The sequence below is a fragment of the Saccopteryx leptura genome, chromosome 9, assembly GCF_036850995.1.
Source record: "Saccopteryx leptura isolate mSacLep1 chromosome 9, mSacLep1_pri_phased_curated, whole genome shotgun sequence".
Taxonomy (NCBI): domain Eukaryota; kingdom Metazoa; phylum Chordata; class Mammalia; order Chiroptera; family Emballonuridae; genus Saccopteryx; species Saccopteryx leptura.
Genome location: NC_089511.1, coordinates 13,179,161 through 13,204,070, shown reverse-complemented (window position 1 = coordinate 13,204,070; position 24,910 = coordinate 13,179,161). Strand labels below are relative to the sequence as shown.

Below are 24,910 nucleotides of genomic sequence, written 5' to 3'. Positions count from 1 at the left end.
TTGGGGCTAGTCACAAAGGACATGAATAATTTTCTTAGAAACTTAATTAATTAGCTTTATTGCTCTATAATATCTTTAAAATTTGAGCTGCCATCATTTCATTAATTTTGATAAAAGAGAATTTTCAGCATTTAAATATGACACGTGTTGAAAATCATGATAAGTTGCAATAATTTTAATCATGCTTGTTCATTTAATAGAACAATAACACATTTTGGAGAGATTTGGTGGATGTGGGGCACTAGTTTCTTCTTTTTTTTTTTTTAACACTTTCAATAAATACACATAGTGGATTTCCAGGACACTCATATACTTAGGAAAACCAAATAAACCAAACCATAACTTTTCTGACCAATCGGCATGATTGCTACAGGTTTTAAATTGTACATTGCAAGCACTACTTCACTGGCTCGCCAATGAGCACTTGAGATAGCTCATACTATTAGCGTATAACAGAAGACTCTTCTTGATTTGTCCTCAACTCTCCTCCTGCGGTCACCTACACCCACTTCTCTGAATGCTCCCACCATTGGGGCTACGGGTTATTTTGGTAATAACGTGGTCTCTGGGCTCCTGGGCCTTTTAACATGCAGCTGACCTTATCTGAAAACTGTATCTACCTTTCTTTACCCATGGTATCTGTACCTATTACTTAAAGAGAATTCAGAGGCCGTCTCCTCTTTGGAATCTTCCTTGTGATTACAGGAAAATGCCTTTCCGTCGTTCGTTCCTCCACAGCATTTTGAGAGGAGGAAAACATAGGGCAGGTGACAGTACAAACAAACCATTACGATGTGGTATTTTCTTGAGTGCTGTAGATTCCTTAATTACAGGAGCTTCGACTTAACTGGGAATACAGTGTATTGAAAAAAATAAAGAGAGGAATGATTAAAGAATAAATGAATGAATGACAAAACCCTCGGAGGGAATCACGAGGTATTTAACCTCCTTAAGCTTATATCTCATAAAATTTGGAAAAAAAAAAAAAAGAATTCAGGGAAGAAATTTATTCCTTAAATTAAATAATTAAATTAGCTTCCCATACCTTTGTTTTCTAGGATGAGAGCAGGTTAGTGATAGTATTATTCTGTTCAGTCACAAATAACTTTTGGGAAGAAGTGATATAGTAGGTTAAAGAGGGTGGTCTTAAAACACATGTTCGGAGGCCCTGGCCGTTTGGCTCAGTGGTAGAGCATCGGCCTGGCATGCAGAAGTCCCGGGTTTGATTCCCAGCCAGGGCACACAGGAGAAGCGCCCATCTGCTTCTCCACCCCTCCCCCTCTCCTTCCTCTCTGTCTCTCTCTTCCCCTCCGGCAGCCGAGGCTCCATTGGAGCAAAGATGGCCCGGGCGCTGGGGATGGCTCCTTGGCCTCTGCCCCAGGTGCTAGAATGGCTCTGGTCACAACAGAGCGACGCCCCGGAGGGGCCGAGCATCGCCCCCTGGTGGGCAGAGCGTCGCCCCCTGGTGGGCATGCCGGGTGGATCCCGGTCAGGCGCATGCGGGAGTCTGTCTAACTGTCTCTCCCTGTTTCCAGCTTCAGAAAAATACAAAAACAAACAAACAAAAAAACAAACAAACAAACAAACACATGTTCGGGTCCTAACCCCAGGAACCTTTGTAAAAATGTTGGAAAAGAGTACTTGTAGAAGTAATTAAATTAAGGGTCTTAAAATGAGATCATTCTAGAGTGCCTGGCAGGCCCTAGATCTAGTAACAAGTGGTTTTAGAAAAGTCGACCCAGGAAGAGGAAGAGAAAACCTTGAGACCATCATGGAAGAGACTGGAGTTAGCGGCTCCAGCTGAGGAATATCTTGGCATCTCCTCGCTGTGTCTTTCTGGTTCTCTGTGGTCACTAGCTGGGGAGACAGTCTGAGCCTAGATCTCCAGGGCATCCAGCAGATCGAGCAGTCTTCTCCCAGTTGCCTTTCACTACAACCTCCCTTGTTTTGTAATCATAAGTGGGCTTGAACTTTTCCACATTCCTTTGCAAATGAAGTTAGTTTCTTTATTAGAAGCTCAGAGCTCTCTGTTCTTTGCTTCTCCAGCCCATTTCCACACCAAACCTGAGCCAAGGCTCTGGAACGTCTTTCTAAGTGACTCTTCTGCGTTAGAAGCTGGGTGTTCTATGGAGGGGGAGGGGGATCCTCAGGCCTCCTGGCTCCTCTCTCAGCAGGAATCCTCCCGGATGAGCCATGGCAAGGATGACCAGGGCCCTGGGATTCTCAGCGACACCTTGCCCCATTAATGAGTAGGAACTTGGTGGAGGAAGGCAGCCCCCATCTGCAGTTGTTCCAAACTTAGCTTCAGCAATGGGTCTCTAGGCAGGAAAGAAATGGTATCATCCCGTCTCTCCTGGGTAGATAGCCCTTGATTAACAGCTTGGGAGAGTGGGAACCCTGTTTCTTGGTGGCGTTAGTCTGGAGTCTCTTTCCCGTCTTGCTGAGCTGTGAGGGTGGATGGAGTGAGTGGGTCTTGGTTTCAATACTACAGACTCTCTTCCAATGTTGTTTTTCTTCTTCTGTATGCCCTTAGGACCTTTCCCATGGACTTTAATTTTTTAAAAAAATAATTTGTACCGGTTTTTCTGGGATCTGTGGAGCTCCTCATGCTATTATGCCACAATTCTTAAAAAAAAAAAAAAAAGATATAGAAAGAAATTATATGGTAAAAAGCTTAGATGTTGCTTGGGCTGAATCTTAAACGGTACCAAAGAATCCCACAATCAGAAAGAGGAGGGGTTATATTATGGTTATCCTGGGAAACTGCCCGGTATAACCACTGAGGCTACAGAAATTCTGATCATCTCACCATACTCCGCCAGCCTGCGACTTTTTAGCATTACGGTGGGCAGTGTTGTTCTCTTCCTTGTGATTATTTCTTACTACTGCAGAAGAACATAGACTACTGAATTAAAAGGGATCACTTAGAAATCTATTCAATACAACTACATAAGAAGATGTTAATTTAGTCAATTTAGGATATTAAATACATGCAAATAAATACAGTGAATTAAGGGTAAACATAAGATACACAATGTATGTTATGAGAGAATTTATGGCTGTCAGAAGTGGATTTTAAGTTTGGTTCTGAGATTTTGTTAAGACCAAACGAAAGAAGAAAATAGAGTCATTTAAAGAAAGCCCATTATGCATTATATATATTTAAACAAATCATTGACTTGTAGAGTTGTTGAGACAGATGAAATATCAGAATTGGAAGAGCACCCTCTGTCATTCATGATCTGCTCACAGTATTAAGTGATAGCTCCCAATCCCACATTACATCTAACCAAAAAGTCAGATGGTATTATTATAGGGAACTGGGCCCCTGGACAGTTACATGCCATCTTGTCCCAGATACTACATATGAGAAAACGTTTACTACTGTAGTGTTGAAAGTTATTCCAATAAAAAATTTTACAAAGCTTGTTCACCTACTATGCTTGAATCTTACTACCCACTGGTCACTGAAATCTAAGAGACAAATGCAATTTATTGCAACGATGAGGTTAAGAAAAGAGAAGAGAAGAAATTAAGAACACGGGCCTTGGCATAATTAATCATCTTTTTGCCAAAGTAATGAAAATAAAATCTATGCATGTATGTTTCTCTGTGTGTGTGTGTGTGTGTGTGTGTGTGTGCGCGCGCTCGCGTGCGTGCCCACGCACTGACATGTGGCACGAGAGAAAGGGATAAGAATATCATATCTGGCAGAGTTGGCCAGTCAACCATTGTCAGCGAGTCTGACTCAGTAAAATTAGCATTTTCTTCACTTCTCGAGGAGGTAAATCATTCTAAGGAATATGAGAGCTTTTCCTTATATTTGCAGTTTTCTAAGACTATGTGCCTATTATTCCCTGTCTATTATGTATATATAATTGATTAAGTCTGTATTGGTCATTGGCTGTTTATTAATTGAATGGTTAGAGAAATCGAAGACAAAGATACATAGTGACAGAAGGCCTTTGCTATTATTTATACACACAAGAGATGGTCTAGGATGGGGAGTGGAATGAGTGGCTATTTTATAAATAAATAACTAATAGTTCTTAGAGTTGATATACATATTATTACAAAATAAATTATTTCATGGGAAGGACTGTACTTGAGTAAAATAGTATTGTGAGCAAAAATATCTTTGTTAAATTGTGCAGTCACTCAGGGAGACTGGCACATCATTAGTGCAATGCTGAGAATTTTGGTGGTGGTACAACCCTGTTGATATATCCACCTTGGTTTTGATATTTAGACACAAATGTCAAATAGCTAATAGCTATCAAACTTAAGATAAATATTTTTAATAAGTAAATAGATATTCTTGAGGAAATGGCTGTGATTAGTTGCCTTACAAACAAACAAACAGTACAAATTTTAGTTTAGACTTCCTCAATATTCTACTCTGAAAAATGGTCATGTGTGGAAGGCCAAAACTTCATCCTGGAGTTGATTTTTATTTTATTTTTATTTTTTATTTATTCATTTTAGAGAGGAGAGGGAGAGAGAGAGAGAGAGAGAGAGAGAGAGAGGGAGGGAGGGAGAGAGAAGGGAGGGGAAAGCTGGAAGCATCAACTCCCATATGTGCCTTGACCAGGCAAGCCCAGGGTTTCGAACCGGCGACCTCAGCATTTCCAGGTTGACGCTTTATCCACTGCGCCACCACAGATCAGGCCTGGAGTTGATTTTTAACTGAGTAATCTTGGTAAAGGCATGCAATCCTTTGCGTGTCAGTCTCCATCCAAGATTTGGGATTCACATCATCTCCGTCCTAGCTCCTTAGTGAGAACTGAATGAGGTATGACTATGTGAAATATCTCGTGCTGTGTGTAGTAAACTCTCATTATGCATGGGGCTGGTGATGTTGATGATTATGGAAGGCAAAGGCTAAAATGCCCTTGACTGTATGCCCAATACTGCCAGAGCACTTTTCATTTTTTCTCATACAATATTTATCAACATTCTGTAAATAACATGACACATTCTTGAGTTTTAATTTCCTCGGGAAACAAATGAGCTCAGAGACATTGTTCAGGGTCATGTGGGCAGTAAGAGGCAAAGATGAAGCTCTAAACATTTTTTACTGCAGACACTTGTATTTAACTTTTACTCTTCAGCTCCTGGTCAGACTAGAAAGGAGATATAAATCTTTAAGTATATCATCATACCTTATTTCAAATATATTATGTCTTATTTATCTATATTAATCAATGAGATAAAGCATGAAATATAAGTTCCTTATCTGAGGGTCATATACTATAATTAAAATTTTTTTTTCTCTTCCATTAAAAGTTGTGAGCTTCATGCTTCCTTTTTGAATGAAGAATGAATTAATTCATTAGACATAAGATAGTAAAAGAGAAAGGATATCTCAGGTGACACATTTAAGGCCATTGGCTTGATTTTTAGGGCAGTGATTCTCAAAGTGTGTGCCAGGTTGCACTGGTGTGCCCTATGGTATTCCAGAGAAATATGTGCCTGTTGGGGACCAAAAAACCAACAGGGTTTTTGGAGTTTAGGTTTTTGGAGATAGAAGTGTGGGAAATTGGCTGTAAGCTGACAGTTTGCCCAATCCCCCACCTCACTTGCCTGAGTAGGTTGCAAAAGGTTGTTAAACTGTGATGCTGGATTGTTTATACTACCCCCCATGTTCCCCAGAAAGACTGGAGGCAAGTTTCTTCTATCCTTTGTTTGTTGTAAAGTTAAGATGATATGTATGGTGGGGGTTTTCTGCACTTGGTGAAAATCTTGGATTGCCTTGGAAACATGATAAAAGATCTAATTGATTTGCTAATGGCCCACTTTGCCCTATAAATAAAGCAAGATGCAGTTTTTGGGTGCACTTTGTTCTTGCCAGCAGCAATTACAGGGCCTTCCTGACCCCGTATTTCCTTAATTCCATGTATTTTCTTCCATTCCCACTTGGGATCTGGAATTACTAGCTGTGCTGGTTTGCAGCATGTACCCAGATATAAAATTAAATATAGTTACTCTATTATACCATTTCATTACAGAAATACCACCCTTTTTGTTAACACATCATTATTATATTTATTATTAACACATCATTATATTATTTTTAGATAAATACACCCAAATAAAATGGATAGATTTCTCAAAAAGAAGCATGATATTGAAGAATCCGATTCTGGAAGTGAGCAAAAGTTAAGTGTAAATAAAATAGGACTTGAAGGCTGATAGGCAGAATTTAATTTATAGCATTTTCCATCATTTAACACTGAACAATACGATTGGATTAGAAACCCATTCATGGAAGCTTCAAGTGATTTTGGTTTAACATTAACAGAAGAAGAACTGGCAGCTATACCCACTGATCGTGGATTGATGATTAAACATAAGGAATTGTCTCTTGGAGTCTTTTGGATTTCTATAAAAGAAGAATATGTGGCAATATCTTAAAAAACTTTGAACATTTTACTACAATTTTCAACATCTTATTTATGGAATAACGATTTTCTGCCCTCAACACAATTAAGAGTAAAAAGAGAGGAATTCTTCAATGTATTGATGAGGAAATGAGAGTTGGCCTTTTAAATATATGCCCAAACATTGAAGAAATTGCTAGGACACATCAGGCTCATGTTTCTCATAAACACCAGGAAGAAAATACTTAACACATTTGTGCCAGTAACTGCCAAATTTACTAAATCTTACTAAGAATGTATCTATATATATTAAAAGATAACTTTTTTTTTTAAATTTTTAACTCCTCTTTTTTATGAATTCTAAAAAGCATAACTCAAGAAATGTAACATAAAAATGTTTTGTAATGCCAGAATAAATTTAATTTTGTTGTATTTATTTTATTTAATTACCATAAAAGCACACATGGACTTTATATTTTTTCTTTAATATTTGACTTAATTCTAATAATATTTCTCAGAAATTTGTATATAGTGTGCCTACAATTATTTGTAGGATTTAAAATGTGCCCTGACTTCAAAAAGTTTGAGAACCACTGTCTTAGGGAAGTGAGATTCTGTTCCATTACTGAGATGGTTGGAATTCCACAGGATAATACTCATTTTCCTCAGTTAATCAAACTAGAACACTGGAGAGCTGCCATAGTAGTTAACCAAATTTAAATCTTGTAGCATTGCCAGTGGGTTAACCAAGTATAAATTTGTAACAGGGCTCTGATCATTTGGTGTGTGTTTCTGAAATATCTATGTATTTAACAAAAAAAAAAAAAAAAAGAGAGAGAGAGAGGAGAGTATTTGAAGGTTTTAGAGATCTGAATTTAATCAGCTATCAAAAAGATTTGACATATCAAATACAAATCTATTTCTTCACATTCAAAAATCAAATGCTCACCCCATCTTGGCTTGCTTGAACATATTTAGTACCACAGAAACACAAGTAAATAATTGGTCACCTCCAGTGTCTTCTGTGTCATTTACAAGAGATCAAAAGAGCGTAGAGTCAGAGTCAAACTATTGTATTTATTACAAATGAAAAATCATCATATGGCCCAAGTCAGCAATGTATTAATGGACCAGATTTCTGCGTGTGTATGTGTGTGTGGTGTGTGTGTGTGTGTGTAACAACTTTTTAAATTTAAGGACTTGAGGATTAAGGATTATGTATTAAATTTTCTGCTATTGGAATTGACCTGGAGAGATTAGAAGATTATCTGTTTACACTGATGAAAATCTTTATGAAAATGACAATATTAAAATGACTTGGGCTTATTTTATCCCAAAAGATCCCTAAGCCAGTTTTTAATAAAAAATAAAATTCCTGAAATATGTGAGTGCCCTATCTTTATGATTATTTATTTTATTGTTGGTAAGGAAACCCTCTTAACAATTGACTTGGTTCTGTCCTTATGCTGGGCTTTTGACCCTCCTCTCTAATAGACAGATGGTCAAACAAGTGACAGCACAAGTCTATCCAAGATAAACACAGAGAGAAATCTTTGTTGCATGCAGCATTTTTTTTCTTTTGTATAATGGGCTTTATCAATAAAATAAAGCTTTCTTCATGAGGGAAAACTTTAAATTATTCAGAGATCGTCTTTATCAGGCTGAACTCTAGCCAATGGTGTTTGGAATAATAATTTCTTCCTTTTTAAAGCACTTGCTATATTTTTTTTTTCCTCACTGAGTGGTCAGATTTTATAACCACCATGTTGAAAACACCCTAATTAGGGGAAGTTGAAACAGACACACATGCTTTCAAGAAGAAAGTTGAGTTGCACGTGACAATGAAATACCCTCAATGCTGATGTTATTTTTTCCTTCCCATAGGGAACCACAGTCAGATATCACGAGTACCTGTTGCTATTAAAGTGCTGGATGTCAATGACAACGCCCCTGAATTCGCATCCGAATATGAGGCATTTTTATGTGAAAATGGAAAACCCGGCCAAGTAAATATCTCCATGTTGTTCATGCTGATATGTTTGTATACCACTGTCTCATATTTTGATTAACCTGCGTTAGAGTGTGCACTTGCCTTATTTACATTCTGCAACGTCCCAGGCAGGAAACATCCCGATGGAAACAGAGAGGGAGTAGTTTTCTTTCTGAGATGTTAATTCTCTCTCCTTATGACCAGATTGGCTCTTGGAAGTGGAACAACCTGCTGTGCGGTGAACCCAGAGCCAAAGAACTACCTTAAAATATCTCGGGATGTGGATGCTAGCAGGGGAGGTAGCCGAGTGACGGGGCCAAGAACATACCCTCCCATGACAGGAAGCAGGGGAAGAGCTCTGGGGAGGGCATGCTTGTCTCACACCACACATAGGAGTAACACATATTAGTTGAACCCAGGACCACCAGTTGTAGGAAGTGAATTCTGAAACCTGTAAAAAAAAACTAGATAATTTAGCTAAATGTAAGATGAACATGTGTTAGATGTGCAACTATATAGCATTTGGTTATTGTGTATTGATGGAATTTTTTTTACCTGTTTCATATAGCATAAATAGAAGCAATGAAGGGAGAGAGAGAGGGAGGGAGGAAAGAAAAGAAAGAAGGAAGGGAGGGAGGGAGGAAGAAAGGGCTGGAAGAAGAGAGTTAGTTATAAGCAAGAACAAGACAAAAATGAAACCTGCTATTCTCTGAATGTCAAAATGGAAATAGTCAATGTAAAGTTCTAAAAAACACAAATGTAATAGCTTTATTTGAACAAGGTGCCAAAGTACTGTATGTTTAAGAAATTTATCATTTTTCAACTTCCTAATTTATTTCTGGATGGTGACATTTTAATTTAAATAAACAGCAGCTGACAGCATGACACTGGAGTTGTTAATCCAACTATTCTTGTGCCTCACGTGGGTGTTAGGAATTAAACGTACTATTTGCCAAGCAGTTTACCTGACAAGAGTCAGATTTTCTTCCATCAAAAGAGAGGAATAGCACTGTGCCTATATGCTTCATTGCGAAAGATCGATGTGCCACCATCTTGTAAAACAGTGGACGTTCCCCCCTGGATACGCAGATAGGAATACCTGAGGCATTGACATGGTTTCCACCTACCAATGTAACACACACACACACACACACACACACACACACACACAGAGCAGAGCTAACATTGTAATAATATGCTGATTCATTTCAAATACCTAGACATCATAAGTGTGGTTATCATCAAAACCTGGACCTTTCCCAGCGAGAGACTCTTTTCTTAGTGATATTCTAACATTAGTTCAAATGTTTCTTAATTTCATCATGAGAAATTACCCTCTTGCACATGTGTGAGCATTTTTATCTGTGATCCTTCAAAAATGGAGTGTGTGTATTTATACAGGGTGACGCCAATGTAGGTTTCTCGTTGTTCATACAGAAAATAATTCAATAAGTAATGAATAATTCTATAAGAATAAACTGTTTCGTGTTCTCACAACAGCCAGCCTACTTTTGCCCCACCCTGCATATGCAATGCATGCCCTATGAGTATATATACAGTAGTACATATCATTTAGCTACAGCGGTGGATTGAATTGGCAAGAGTTTGATCAAAATATACAAACTGAATGCAGGTCAGTTTCAAGGATGTGTTGGTGTGATCCAGATTGTTGCTGGGGTAAGGTAGCCAATCACAGGCCTGTAAACCAGCCGCTTTCAATCACGCAGAATCTGTCAAGTGCATTAGCATTTAAGTAAAACTCCATTGTTCATGCACAACTCATTGCGCAAGTTTAGAGTCAATGACATTGACATTTCAAAAATTCAACATTGGCTTCACTTGTGATATTGACATGCATGCCTTTGGAAGTCCAGGAACCTGGAGTTTTACCTGATGGATTTTAACTCTTTCCAAGATTTTAATGATTCCTCAGCAGTTCTCATCTTCAGGAGAAAAAAAAAATCACATTGTTCCATCACCTTTCCTATGCAAGATCAAAATAAAAAAGACAAGTTGATTCTTTGTTCTCTGACTTTTGCAAATCAAAGTGACTCTTGTGAGAAAAGTTTATGTTGTGTGTGTGTGTACTGCACTAGTTTTTCCTCAAATGAATTTGTGTGTGCAGGTTTGCTAAGGGTTCATTCTGATGTGAAGAGATGAGCTCTTTGGCTGTTCAGCATAATTTTTAGACATATGACTGCCTGGTTCATACACATGCAGTTAGTTATTCAACTTCTGAATTCCCTGACTTCTTTTTGTTAGTCACCACTCATATTGGATTCATTATGTCACCCCCAGGTCACTTTTAATGGCTTGAGTATCTCATTTTTATATTTAATGTTATCCAAAAATTATTTTTGTTACTTTGTTATCTTTGTTACTTACGCTAGTGTTCACTTACGTCAGTCAACATAGAAAACATTTTAATCACCTGACACCCTACAGACCACTGAGATGCTTTGAAATTAGAATGTTCATTCTCAAATGCTCACACACTCATGAAAAATGTCAAAAACTGAGTGAGCACCAGGTTCATAGTCACTCAGTATTTTTCAACAATTGATGTCTGCTTTACCATAGCCTCAGAGTGAGGAGTACAGGGGACTTTGGAATCTGGTTTGCCTGGAAGGTGTGGATTTGAGGCTAAATTCAGAAGGGGTCAGCTTCCTGGGAGATAGCACCGCTGGAGGTTATTAGCAATAATCAAGGGCAAGCCATTAAGGATCCCCAGTCTAAAAACTTCTGGACCAAGAGCCTCAAAAAGTACATCTCACAAAATTGAAACCAATGTCAGTATGTACATTAGATAATTTTATTGTGCTTGACTCTTTCCCACGATGGATGGAAGGAAAGGAAGGAAAGGAAGGAAAGGAAGGAAAGGAAGGGAAGGAAGGGAAGGAAGGGAAGGAAGGGAAGGAAGGGAAGGAAGGGAAGGAAGGGAAGGAAGGGAAGGAAGGAAGGAAGGAAGGAAGGAAGGAAGGAAGGAAGGAAGGAAGGAAGGAAGGAAGGGAGGGAGGGAGGGAGGGAGGAAGGAAGGAAGGAAGGAAGGAAACCAGTTTCTTCTTCTCTAAGTATAGATTTCCAGTTCATGTTATATCTGCTAAAATTGGCAGGTGTTCACGTTGAAAATAGAATTGCAAATCGTAGCAGCCCCTACCACCCTCTCATGATTCTGAATGGAAAGACGACTTTCTCTTGAATTTGTCCCTTTAAGAACACTCATGATACAGAGAAACAGTTCACATTCCATATTGTACAGCATCAACGTGAATTCCTTCTGGTTAGAATCCTCTTTAAGTATTCCTTCCATTACTTAACTTAAATGTCAATATGGCATTTTCTGACTATCAGTGACATCTATTTTCAAAAAATTCCAATGGTTATAGGAATTTACGAAAGTCAGAAGATAGAAGATGCTGTATATCTTTAGTCTCTGATTCAATGATAGTATGATAGAGTCGTCTACAGATTACTTGGTCCTCAGCTAACAGGAAGTATAAAAAAATGCTCTCCACTTAATTTGAAATCTCTAATGGCCAAGGCAGGAGTGAGAGTATGGACTGAGAACTTCAAAGGTAGAAAGCAAAATATATGAGTGATAGTTCCTGTGTCTAATAGAGTGACAGACTTTTGTCAGTCAGTAAATAATAATTGAACACTATATACCAGGACTTGGCGTGGTCCTGGACGTTTAGAGGCAAACGATGCCATCCACATCAGTCTTTTCTCCTCCCAGAGTTTTCCCTCCAGCAAACACATAATAAAATTGGAAGTGATAGAATTGCAAGAAAATATCTTGAATCCTCTTGGCAGAAAGAATACTGAAGGGATAAAAGAAATGGAGCTATCTCAATGAAAAGACCTCTTAAGATAGTACCTCAAAGGACAGAAAACATCTATCAAGTATTGAAATGGAATCAGCTTGGAATAATCCTAATTCTGTCTAAAGAAAATGATAATCCAGCTGAACTGGTGGAGGAACCAGCAACAGATGTGGAGAAACCATCATTTTTCTATATTATGCCTGATAACACCACACCTGGAACCAACCATGGAAAAGAAACTGCAAACTTTTGTGAGCAGTGTGGGCCAGAGGCTCCCATAATTCTGTTTGACATCTTCTCTCCTTAATGTGGTCTTTCTAGGATCTTATTTAGACACCAGCCTCTTGCTTACCATACATAGGGAACTTGTTCCAGATGGTGCATTGACACAGGGACTGAACTGGAAATGGTGTATTTGTAGGAGTGAGTCAAGCTCTTGTTTTTAGTCTCAGAGAATATTCATTGTTTGAGAATTAGTTAGACAAGAGACTGCTTCAGCTCTTTTTATTTTTCTTGTCAGAGGGAGCTTCCTCTGTTACTATAAATAAGTTTAATGGCAGATAATTTAAGCTTCATGACCATCTATAAAAGTTGAGATGTACTATTTGGAATCAAATTAATTATGTCTGGGTTAAAAATGCTTTGGTTTGCCTCTTTTAAACTCCTCTTTCTCTGATCAATACTGCAGTATATATAGTTTATCAAAGGAATATCACAGGTACCCACCCCCAAAGAAGATAATAGCCTATATTTCTAGAGATGTATCTAGCCAATGCTTGACATGTAATGAATACTCAGAGTTTTAAAATCATCATTGTAATTCATTTCATTCAACAGTGGCAAATATTTTAGTAATTAGTTTCACAGATATTACCATGTAAACACCTATTCTATTCCTATACATGCAGTGCACAAACTAACCTCTTCAAGTAAAAAAAGAAAGAGAAATATATATATATATATTTATCATTTATTTATTTATTGAGTGATATTTACTTACCATGCATTTCCAAGATGCTAAATATTGTAATATGGACCTGGGGAAACATTATGAGAAGGACAAAAGAGTGTTCTCTCTAATGCAGCGGTTCTCAACCTGTGTTTTGGTCGTTCGACCCCCGCCGGGGTCGTGACCCACAGGTTGAGAACCACTGCTCTAATGGAATTTAATATGGAGGAGAGATTAGAATAAAAATAAAACAAATAATATGTTTAAAATGTTGAAAACTGGGTTGAAAAATGCAACGTAGTCTAGAGGAAACGAAGAAAAAGCAAAGATCTAGTTTATATAGTGTTGTGAGAGGGAGTTCCTTTGTAAGTGAGTATCAGTTAAGCTGAAACCAGAAAATAATAAAAAGGGGCTAAGCCTGTGCCAGGAGTCGAGCCGGACCCTTGAGTCCACAAGACAAACTTGTGTAAAGACCCTGAAGGGACAAAGACCTTGGTTTGTTTGAGGACTTGAAGACATCGCGGCCGAGCATAAGTGTCATAAGCCAGAATGAAATTGGACAAGAAGACGTTTATGTGTGAAAAAAATGTACACCCACCCACGCATCCTTGTGCAATTAAGCAGAAAGCACCCTAAGCAGGCTGTATGTGCAAAAGGTGAATGTTAGTCTGGTCTGAGCTTGTGGCGGTGTGGATGGAGGAGAGTGATTGCAAAAGCTGCATGAATGAAAGAATATATACAAATATCTAATGGGTCGTCGTCACTGATCTGAAGGTTTGGTGTGGCAATTCCATATAGTAGATATGAGAACTGAGGCTGCAGAACAGCAAGGCTCTTACCTAAGGCCATGAAAAGAGGCAAAGATGGGTTTCAAAGTCTGTTCTTGACGGTTCCTGAGTCTCCCTGCACTTGGTAGAATCTCCCCGTTTTTCCCAAGGAAGGTGGACTCTGACATTCTACTTGCCCGTGTGACACACATCTTAGAAAAAATACTAATGAGAACGAGATTCTGATCAAGAGAGAGTGTTTTCAAAAGAAAACAGAAATCAGTTCCTGTGACCAATAATGCCATTCATTCAAAAGCATTCCACAAAATCTTAAAGGGAAAAGAAATAGAGCTTAATAAGAAAAGTTAAGATGATTATCTCTTGCTAAACACCAGCCATGAATGTTGGCTCCATCACTTATTTATTCTTCAGTTTTTGTCGATCTTTAATAAATGCAAAACAATGAAATGCAATTATGGCATTTTATAGCCTTCATGAAATTGTAACTATAGGAGCATTAATTTTAACTTTCCTGCCAGCAGGCATCTTTCAGGATCTCTCTGCATACGCAAAAGGGAGACAGGATTGGTTCTAATGCGGATGAAATTGATGGCCTCCACAAAATGCATAAAGTACTATTTTCATTTCATTTTGGCAGGAGTAAGGCGATGGTAAATTAGTGGAATGCATAAAACAATATTTGGGGAAATCATGTGTAACAAAACATATTTCAGGGGGGCCATTAGTGGAAGTATGACTTTTAGAGCACAACCTGGACGGAAGGAAAAGCCGAAGTTTAAAAATATTGTGAACAGTTTGAAGCTAGAACTATTCAAGTGTGAGCTGTACCATTTACTGGTCTCTTGACATGGGGCCTCAATCTCTGTTAGTTTAAATTCTCATATTTTCGGGATAGCTCACATTTTAGGTGCACAATAAATAATTAGTAGTAGTGGTATCTATTTTAACTAGTTTCATAGTCTAAAAGGAAAATATACTTTATTAGTATTGTATCTGTTGTTTCTGTGTTGTGTCTTTGTTTTGTATTTTTCTAAAGTGAAAAGTGGGGAGGCAGACAGACAAACTCCTGCAAGCACCTGACTGGGATCCACCCAGCACGCCAACCAGGGGGAGATGCTCGGCCCATCTGGGCCGTTGCTCCGTTGCAACTGGAGCCCTTCTAGCACATGAGGTGGAAGCCATAGAGGCCATCCTCAGCGCCCAGGCCAACTTTGCTCCAGTGGAGTCTTGACTGCAGGAGGGGAAGAGAGAGACAGAGAGGAAGGAGAGGGGGAGGGGTAGAGAAGCAGATGGGTGCTTCTTCTGTGTGCCCTGGCTGAGAATTGAACCAAGGACTTCCACATGCCTGGCTGATGCTTTACCACAGAGCCAACTGGCCAGGGCCTATATCTGTTGTTTTTATTGTTACTGTTATATCTTTAGGAGCTTTGATTTGAAGTAAAATGTTATGAATAATTCCTAAATGGGTTAACATAACGGGACAATCTAGTTCCTTATCTTGGAATAACACTTCTTCTGTAAAATATTTTTTTCCAAAGTATTTCTTTTAAAATATATACAAGTGTTTTATTTGTCAAGGGTAAAGGAAGAGATTTTACTTTATTTCTCCCCATATTCCTTTGTGAGTATTATATCTATCTATCTATCTACCTACCTACCTACCTACCTATACTTATCATCTATCTATTGATAGCATGGTGATAGTGATATCAATTGGGTAAGATCCGGTACCATGAGGAGCTGACATGTTATTGGAAGGACAGAGAAGCAAAAAGAAACAGTGCTGTAACCACTAAGTTGTCTAGACACAACACATTACCAAGGTCTTTGCCAAATCTTTGCGAAGTCTTCCAGGACTTCAGGACTCAGGTGGAGTTTTAGGGAATAATGTTGCTTAAACCGAGTGCCTGAGAAACACTTGAAAGGTACAGCATGCCAATATATGGTGTGGTGGTGTGTGGTGGTGGTGGTGGTGGTGTAGTGTGGTGTGTGTGTGTGTGTGTGTGTGTGTGTGTATGTGTGTTTGATCTAATAATTTTGGGAAACACTATATTAAAGTGAAATAATTCTGTTGTTTTGTTTAACTGTGATGAGATTCCCTTGTGTTTTTAAATACATATGAAACACCAAAGGACTGTATGGTATTTGGCATTTTCTAAACAGAGTTGATTATAAAAATCTTTCAAAGTTCCTTCAGAGAAAACTATAGAACTAGTGGTAAATGGAACTCAGTTGGAAAAATCTTGCTCCAGGAGAATAAACAATAGGATATACTTTCTGTCTAGGACGTCACATTTATGATGTTAAGGAGGGTCAGGAAATAGTCCTGTGAAGTAACACAGTAGAGTGGGGAGAAGAAACAAGAGTGCAAAGAGAGCTGAGATGTCAAACTGGTGTTAAAAACTGTGTATTTTATTAAAAAATGAGGTTTGCAGAGCAAGTGACAGTGATTTAGAAAAAAATATTGACTATTTCAGAGGAGTACAAAATATACTTTAAAATGCTGAATCCAGTAAAGTAAGAGTCAGGCGGAACTGGAAAATTTAAACTTTGTTTAAAAAACAAATCATTTTTCAGGAGCCCTTTCTGTTTATCATTTCACTTCAACTGACCATATTTCCCCAGGTATAAGACGCTCCCATGTATAAGACGCACCTTCATTTTGGGGCCCAAAATTTGAGAAAAAAAAAAGTTTTACATAAAGTTATTGAACTCAAGTTTTATTCATTATAAAATTCACACAACTCCTCATCCACGCGAAAAAGTGGGAAAGAGAAGTAAAAAAAAATATCTACAACCACTGTATAAGACGCACCACCGTTCTTTGACCCCAAATTTTTCGGAAAAAGGTGCATCTTATACATGGGGAAATATAGTCGTTTTGGTGAAGGAAAGGGAAGTGGAAGAGACTGATGTTAAGGAAAATATTGGAAGCACTACGATGCACAGGCCCCAGATGTCAGTCCCAGAGGACCGAGGACTTCGCTGTTTAAAAAGAGACCCATATAACCTACTCTCCATTTATTCTCCTGTTATATTTCCTCCAGGTCAGACCTCTGAGGAGCATGCTCTAGAGAGCCATGGAATCCTTCTTAGAGATGAGGATGTGTTGACACACACACAAATAAAGAAATGACATGGGAAAACACTTTGGATAGAAAAATTAAAATTTTGGTAGAGACTAGATCCCCATGCAAATTATAAAAAAAAAATCCAGGAACCATCTAGTAAATGGATATGAAGGGTGCTTATATTTGAACTATAATACAGTTTTGAAATCATTGAGAGTAATTAGGTTAGTGTATGGATTTTAGCATAATTTCTCCCACTCCCATATTTTCTTTTTCAGATTTTCATCCATGTTATAACCTGGTTTCTCTTGTATGCATCATTTGCATTTTCCAGACCCTTCTTTTAGAGGATGGTTCTTAACCGATTTTTTGTTTATTTCCTTCAGTTTTGGACACCATTGTTGAAAACTATGATTTTCCCCTCATATATGTGCATAGATAAATAATTTCATACAATTTTACATTGTTTTTAAAATTTATCTGTAATTGGTATACAATCTTGGTTATATTCATTTCAGGTGTAAAATATAGTGATTGGACATTTTTATATACCTCACAATGGGATCACCCCACTGATTCTAGTCATCATCTGTCACTGTGTAAACTTATCACGGTGTTGTTGACTCTATTCCCCTCCCCTCTTCACCCGGCCCCACGCCCTCCCTGCCCGTGACCATCCTTTCCGTCTCTGTTTCAATCTTACTTTCAAGTTGAATGTTTGAACCATACGATGCTCATCCATGGACCATGCTTTCCTTTCCTGGGTTGGAAACCAGCACTCTAAGGAACAGAAGTGAGTGTGTCAGGAGAGCTGCTTTTCACAATCAGAAATGAGCCGGCACTGATAGGCAGAGTAAAGAATAGAAAACCCCAAATCACCACTGTCCTTCCTGCACTGCCTTGACTTCCTTTCCTCTCGTCCACCCCCTTCCACCACCTTCCAACTTGCATCACTACGGAAGGGTTTTCTAAGAGAGTAAATTAGGTTTTACCCAAGCAGGTGACCGTGTGCTGTGGTGGCTGATATCATCTTGTTCTTGTTGCCGAGAGTTCCCGGAGAACAGACGTATATTCCAGAAACCTTGGGAGACATTTTGATAGGCACAACAGAACGGTCCTCTCTCATCTTTCCCACAGTCACGAAGAACTATGATCTTTAAGTTTCCATTTGCTGTGCCATTAGAATCAGAAGGGAACCTTTATACCCATAAAGCAAATTACTTGAGCAGCCAAAATGATCAAGTTCATCTTTAAGCGCTCTCCAAAACCTTGACTGTCTGAGCCCCGATTTAACCTACATACATGGACAGAAGGTATGGATGGCAACTAGATTTTAAGGCAGCCTCCCATATCAGGCCAGGAAGATGCAGGGCATTTGTTATCAAACATATCTAAGGTCGGATGTTATATGTAATGTCTTTGATGCACTAGGGTTCTAAGTCTCTTCATACCAATCTCAAAATTAGTGATAGTGCTAACATATGCCTAATATAATTTATTTAGCCATCCACCCATTTATTCATTTAGACAATACTTATTAAATGACAACCATGTGCCAGACACTGTTGTAATAGCAGTGAGAGAGGAAAAAACAAACCAGACCCCCAACTCATTGCCTAGGAACAAATCAATCAATAACATAGACAGGAACACACAGGGCATATTTTAATAGATCCCATGATAGTTTCATGCTTGTTAACAGATCAGATCATCAGAAATGTATTTGTTTGCTGGCTACTAGCCTTTTAAAAAGTTACTTGTGACAGTGATGGCCTACTGCTATTAAATATTTTGAATTAATATAAAATAGTTTAAAATAAAGTTTAATAACTTATGCTAATAAGTAGCTAACAGTGTTGGTGTTGTTGATAAACAATGAATAGTTCTTTTAAAAACAGAGTCAGATGTATGCTCTGACCCAATAATTGCCATTGCTCTTTGTTCCACGCCTTAGAAAGTTTATTTTAAATCAGTAGTCTCAGAAAAAGAAACAGAACAGTCTGCTTCCATAGAAATCCAAGCATGGCCCTGAAATTCATTTTCTTATTCCAACATCCACTTATGCTTTGTTTTTTTGATAGAGATATAGATTAGCTTTCAGCTTCTCCTTAAATGATTCCATGATAAATTATTAAACATTTGATTTATCTATTGTATTCTAACTTTATCAGTACAAAGGAAAGTATTTTAACTTCATGCTTTATAAGTTCTCCTGATATCCTGTGAACACTCAAGACCCTTTTTTTTTCTTTTGCCATTTTCATGAAATACTTGTCCAATTACTTAAAAATTAAGTGCCGTCACCGCAGTTCACGGTGGGAAATGTGCGTGGCTTCCACTTGCTGTCTAGTGAGTGTGCCTGTGAAATCTTGGGTGGAGGGGTACTTCCTTCAGTGAATCTACTCTTCTTTTTCTTCTATTGATTAAGCGAAGTATATTCAGATGCTATTACATCAGTGAAAATTTCAGCCTTTTTGATATGGGTACCTTAATGCATTTTAATAGCATAAAGTCCTTCAAGTGATCTACCAGGCATCTATTTTTTGAGATAAAATGACCAGACAGTGGCCATCGGCATTAAAATAAAATGAAGTGTCAGAAGTGGTTTAAACCAAAGTCTTCCCTGTTACCAGTTCACAGGATATTTGGAAGTTGATTTAAAAGATCTACCATTTCATCACTTTTTCCTCAACACATTCTGCACTGAGCGTGATGTGAGTGAGGCTGACAATACAAATGCTCTAATGAATAATAATGTGGGAGCACTGAACACCAATATCCTCCCTGGGCTCAAAACTGTTCTCAGACCCAAGCACGCAGCACAATCACCTAGAAGACCATATAAAATGCAGATTTTTAAGACCCACCCAGAGACGTTATGGTTGAGTAGGCTTAAAAAGTGGCATGTCTAGCAGAGTTACTGGCTTGCTTAAATGGTGGGAAAAAAAACTCATGTTTCATTGAAGGTGTAATATTTACACCAAACTTCTGAGAGGTGATATAAAAGACCATTATACTTCTTTACTTCAGGTAAGCTAAAGTATTGTGTGTTTTTTTGTTGTTGTTGTTCTGGTAGTCATGGCTTAATTAATCAAATAACTTGTATAGATGGACCGACCAGCATGTCTAGTCTTTCACATGCTGATGACTTAGAAATATTAAGAAAGTTATTCCATCTAGGCGCTCTTACCACTAAATATACCATAAGAATGCATTTAGTTATGAATAATTTCCACCGTAGAATATCAGGACATTTTTTATCTGCCTTAATTCTTCAAATGGGCTCGCACACCTTCGGGGTTACTTCTTCAACAGGTGCACCTGGGAATGGAAGTCATTTCGAAGCAGATTTGGGAAAATGGCAAAGGGGATGCTCACAAGGAACTTCTTCCCCCTCTCTCCCTTATCACTGCCTAAAAGAAGGCTCTTATCACATTCTTCGGTTAAGTATTTGTCCGTGAAGGCGGTCCACAAAAGAGTTATCTATGTTTCTCAGCTTCTCCCCTGGTATTCATTCTTTCGTTTCTATAAAACTGGAATCCCAGGGAATCGCTCTGCACTTAAATGTCAAAGCAAGTGTGCCAGATGTTTATATATAGCAGATATGGTGGCATTTCTATCGAATCTGATGAGGTCGGAGACCTCATTGGGTAACATCAAAGTTGTTACACTTCTCAAGGTCCTATGCCATTAAATAAACAATAGTAACCCAAAAGACAAAACAAATAGTAATGATAATGACTAACATTCTAACACTCATTGCGCATTTACCATGACCCGGACACTCTATTCAGAAAACTGACATGAATATTCATCAGTAATCAAAGCAACTCTATCAGAAAGGGACTCTTGTTTGTAATTTCAGAGTTTAGTAACTCTGTCAAGGCTCTACAATGAGCAAAGGATGAAATTATGACTTCTATCGAGATGGCTTCTGTCTTAACCATGAGTTATATTGTGTGCTATTTTTTTGTTGTGTCATTACTCAAGCTAAGTACAATGAAAAAAAGACATTTCATTAAGTCCTTACCAAAAGTAAACCACCTACAAAGTAAGGTCTGTTCCCTTTTCAAAACGGAGAAATAGAATAGAGAGGTTATTTCATTTATACCTTATAAAACTTAATGCACTTCTTATATAGCATGTGCTTGACAAAATGCTTATCTCCACAGCTGCTAATAATGTTCTGAAATTGTGGCACTCAGGACTGTTTAGGTGATATGTTACAAGGCAATGATGTCCCTTTCTTAAAAAGAAGTGATCCATTTTTTTTTACTTTAATGAAATTGACAAAGTTAAATGGGGTTTAATTATTCAAACAGACATAACATATTAGGTATCATCATTACAGTCTCTAAATTTCATAAACGTGAGAGAATTTCCCTGTTAATTTTGTAGAGTAAATTTGATATCACCTTGACTGTCATGCTTCATGGGCATTCCTTGTAGAAATTGTGTTGTAGTTACTCATAATGAAGTATAAGCTATAATTTTTTCTACATTAGCTGTTGCCCAAGGTTTCATATGGAAGTGATTAATATCACAGGATCATAAATATGAATTATTAAGCTAATTCTCTGACATCCCAAGAAATAACTTAACCCTAAGTTAATGCAGCTTTGCAAATGAAATAAGCACATTCAACCGACGCCAATTCCAAGTACGCATAGCTATCCAAACAGTTCTCTGCACAGTGGTAATTCTTCTAATCCCTATAACTTATTCAGCACAGGATACACTCCAAAGCATTGTTTGCATGTGTTATCCACTAGCTTTAACAACAGTGTTCAATATTGGGTGGGAACAGATGCGAGTCTTCAGGAAGATTTGTTGCAATGATATCTGTGCGGAGTAACATTCTCTTTGGCACATACTTGCAACCTGAGCAGGAGAATTAAAGAGGAGTTGTGAGGATTCAAAATTTTAAGTCCTTTACCTCCAAGGTCATCCCCAAAGCCACACTGCAATCACTGTAACAATTCCAAATCTTATTCTAGATGCCTGCATTTACTCAATTGGAAAGAAACATCTAATTGCCCAGTGGAAATTTTCAGATGCCCTTAACTATGCTATTTCAAGCCCTGGGCACTAAATGGACACAATGGTAATGACTTTAATTTTCATCAGCTAATCAAAGCAAAGGTTTGAAAATGATGCATGTTCCTCCTTCTTCTTGGCACAAACCATCCATGATAATTTAGAATATTGAAAAGGAGTCCTTGGGCCAAAAAGGATGTCACTCGGTTTTTATAGGGAAGTTCCACCCATGGATGTCATCAGAAATGCTGACGTCAAATTTTATGTTGCAGGTTATTCAAACAGTGAGTGCCATGGACAAAGATGATCCCAAAAATGGACATTATTTCTTATACAGTCTTCTTCCCGAAATGGTCAACAATCCGAATTTTACCATCAAGAAAAATGAAGGTAAATATATTAACATTGAGAAGCAGAGTAACATATAAACTGGAAAATAAGGTGTGTGCGTTCATAATATGATTGCAAATATAAGAAGCTAATTTTTTTCATTCAGGAGCAGTTGAAATCCAGCTGCTCAGCCTAATGGAATGGTAATGGCATCCCATCCTCTTTCCAATATTGAAGCGATCGATACGAAGACTGTTAATGTGGGTGTTAATTTTATCCCAGGGCGAACTTCAGTCATTTTATGTTTAAAAATGGACTGTAAGGTTTAACCCTTAATGAAAGTTGCAGATATTTTGAAATACTGAGATATCTGTGAGGGGAGGATCTGGCTTACACTCTGCAGTTGTTAGGATTTAATTGAATGTTTACCAAGTCTTTAGGGAAAGCCTATGCTGATGGTGCCTGGTTTGTGGGTACACATTAGAGGTATTTATTTTTAACCTGTACCAATGTTGACAATAGCAATTAGATCGGACAATCCTTCTTGAAGGACACTCCTCACCAGCATTATTGTGGAGCTAGTATGAACTGATTTTATTAAAGCCTTTCACTCATAGAGAACATTTAATGTATATCATTAGTTCTTGAGAACCAAGCTTGGGTTAATTGTTTCTCTTAACTATTGTCTAGTACATATACAGGTCATAGATTATTATTAAAAAAAAGTCTTTCATCGGGGATGGGGGTTGGGGGCCGGGTGAAAAGGGTGAAGAGATAGAGAAGTACAGATTAGCAGTTACGGAACAGTCATGGGATGTAAAGTTCAGCATAGGGGATCTAATCAGTAATATTGTAAGAAGTTTCTATGGGCCCAGGCAGGTACTGGGAAAGAATAAAAAGTCTATCTCATGCATACATTTTTTTTTCCTCCAAGCTGGTGTCTGTTTAACAAGGATTCTTGACTGTTTATTTTGGCTCGGATGTGTGTAAGTCTTAGTTTCAGCTGTTTTAGAATGATTAGCAAAATAAATGTATTGTCTGAGGCTCTCTTCTGGCTTTACTGTAGACATTTGTCTAGATTTATACATGGGCTATATAAAAGCGTTGTTCAATTAGCAGAGTAGAATGCAGTCCATGGCATTGGTTTGGATTGTTGGCCGTGTTCTGTTTCAGGGAGCCAGTGGATTTGGAAACAACTTCCTTTATGAAATAGAATAACATTTTATGGCTCTTGTTAAATATATTATGGCCTTACCTTTTAACATAATGCTGCTTGGTTCTGTGGGAATGCTTTGATAGATGTGGCTGCCTCGCAGAAGAGGAAATGAGAAAGTCACTCTAGCGATATTACTCATTCATCTAGCTTCCTCTGTGATGAGCACGGTGGAGACAAAATCCCCTTCTTCCTCCTCGGGAATGGAGTGCCCATTGTTTAGACTCTGCTAATTAGGAACTCTCATCCAATGATACTGCCTTTGTTTTTCAGTTCACACCGTCGAGTTTTCTTTCTTTCTTTCTTTTTGGAAGTCACATAAATATGGCTCAGACGAGAGTCCTCTCAGGAAGTCCAAACTGAGCTGAAAGTCCACGCCTGTGTGCTCACTGCTTACTGTGATTTTTTTAACTAATCGGTCTCAGCTGTTCATTTTGTGTATGAAATGCCCTATGTATAAAATACATTGAAATATTCTCTGTGAAGAAATGTATTTCCATCCCAAAGGTTCTGAGGTTTTGAAATTTTCTGTGGTTTCTGCAGTTTCAAGATATGCCTGTTATACATGTGCCCATGGAAGGTATTACATGGACATATTTGAATGGATGAGAGGTTGTTATTGGGTGTCAGTGGAAGTCTAGTTTTGTACTACAGTATATTTATTATTCCTTAAACCTTTTAAAGAGGGCATTTCAGTTCTACAGTGAAAGAATGTCATATGTTTCCTCTAATATTTGTAACTAGGAGAACGTGAAAGCTTCTACACTTAAAGAACCAAATTTTAGCTCCTTCATGTTTCAGGAAATCCTGCACTAGAACATTTAAAGGCATGTGGGTTATCGGTTTTGTTTTGAAACTAGAAAATGGAGGCTACAGTTTTGACTTACTTCTCAGGGGTGTGTGTGTGTGTGTGTGTGTGTGTGTGTGTGTGTGTGTGTGTGAAATAGTTGAGAAACACAGAAGCCAGCTACTGCAAAATTACTGAGGACAGAAAGAGCACTCTTTATTCCACGATTGCTTAGTGTAAATTATGTGTTTATTTTATTTTGTAAAGAATGATCATATCACCTATTATTTCACTTAGGGCGTTTTTTTAAAGTGGAAGGGGATACTATTTATATTTAAGCCTGTAAAAACCATAAAGCAAGACTAGATTATAGAAACTAACACATATGTTCAGTATGATTACGAATTTAGTATCCAAATATTTAATATCTCCATGGAATATTCTATGAATCCACAGGTATTCAGGTGTTTAGAATATCTCCCTTTTTCTATACTAGAAATTCATGAGTTTTGCTTTATGGACCACTACTTTTTGGTATCTG

The 24,910-nt window shown here is 37.9% G+C and overlaps 1 protein-coding gene across 2 annotated transcripts in view; it reads left to right on the top strand.

The window, feature by feature from the left end:
* CDH8 (cadherin 8) overlaps positions 1-24,910 on the top strand; it is a 354,528-nt gene that overhangs the window by 270,968 nt on the left and 58,650 nt on the right. For both annotated transcript variants that reach the window (XM_066349106.1, XM_066349107.1), the window contains 2 exons: positions 8,265-8,386; positions 22,312-22,429. In XM_066349106.1, coding sequence (XP_066205203.1) covers positions 8,265-8,386; positions 22,312-22,429 — 240 coding nt within the window. The remainder of the gene's footprint in view (positions 1-8,264; positions 8,387-22,311; positions 22,430-24,910) is intronic.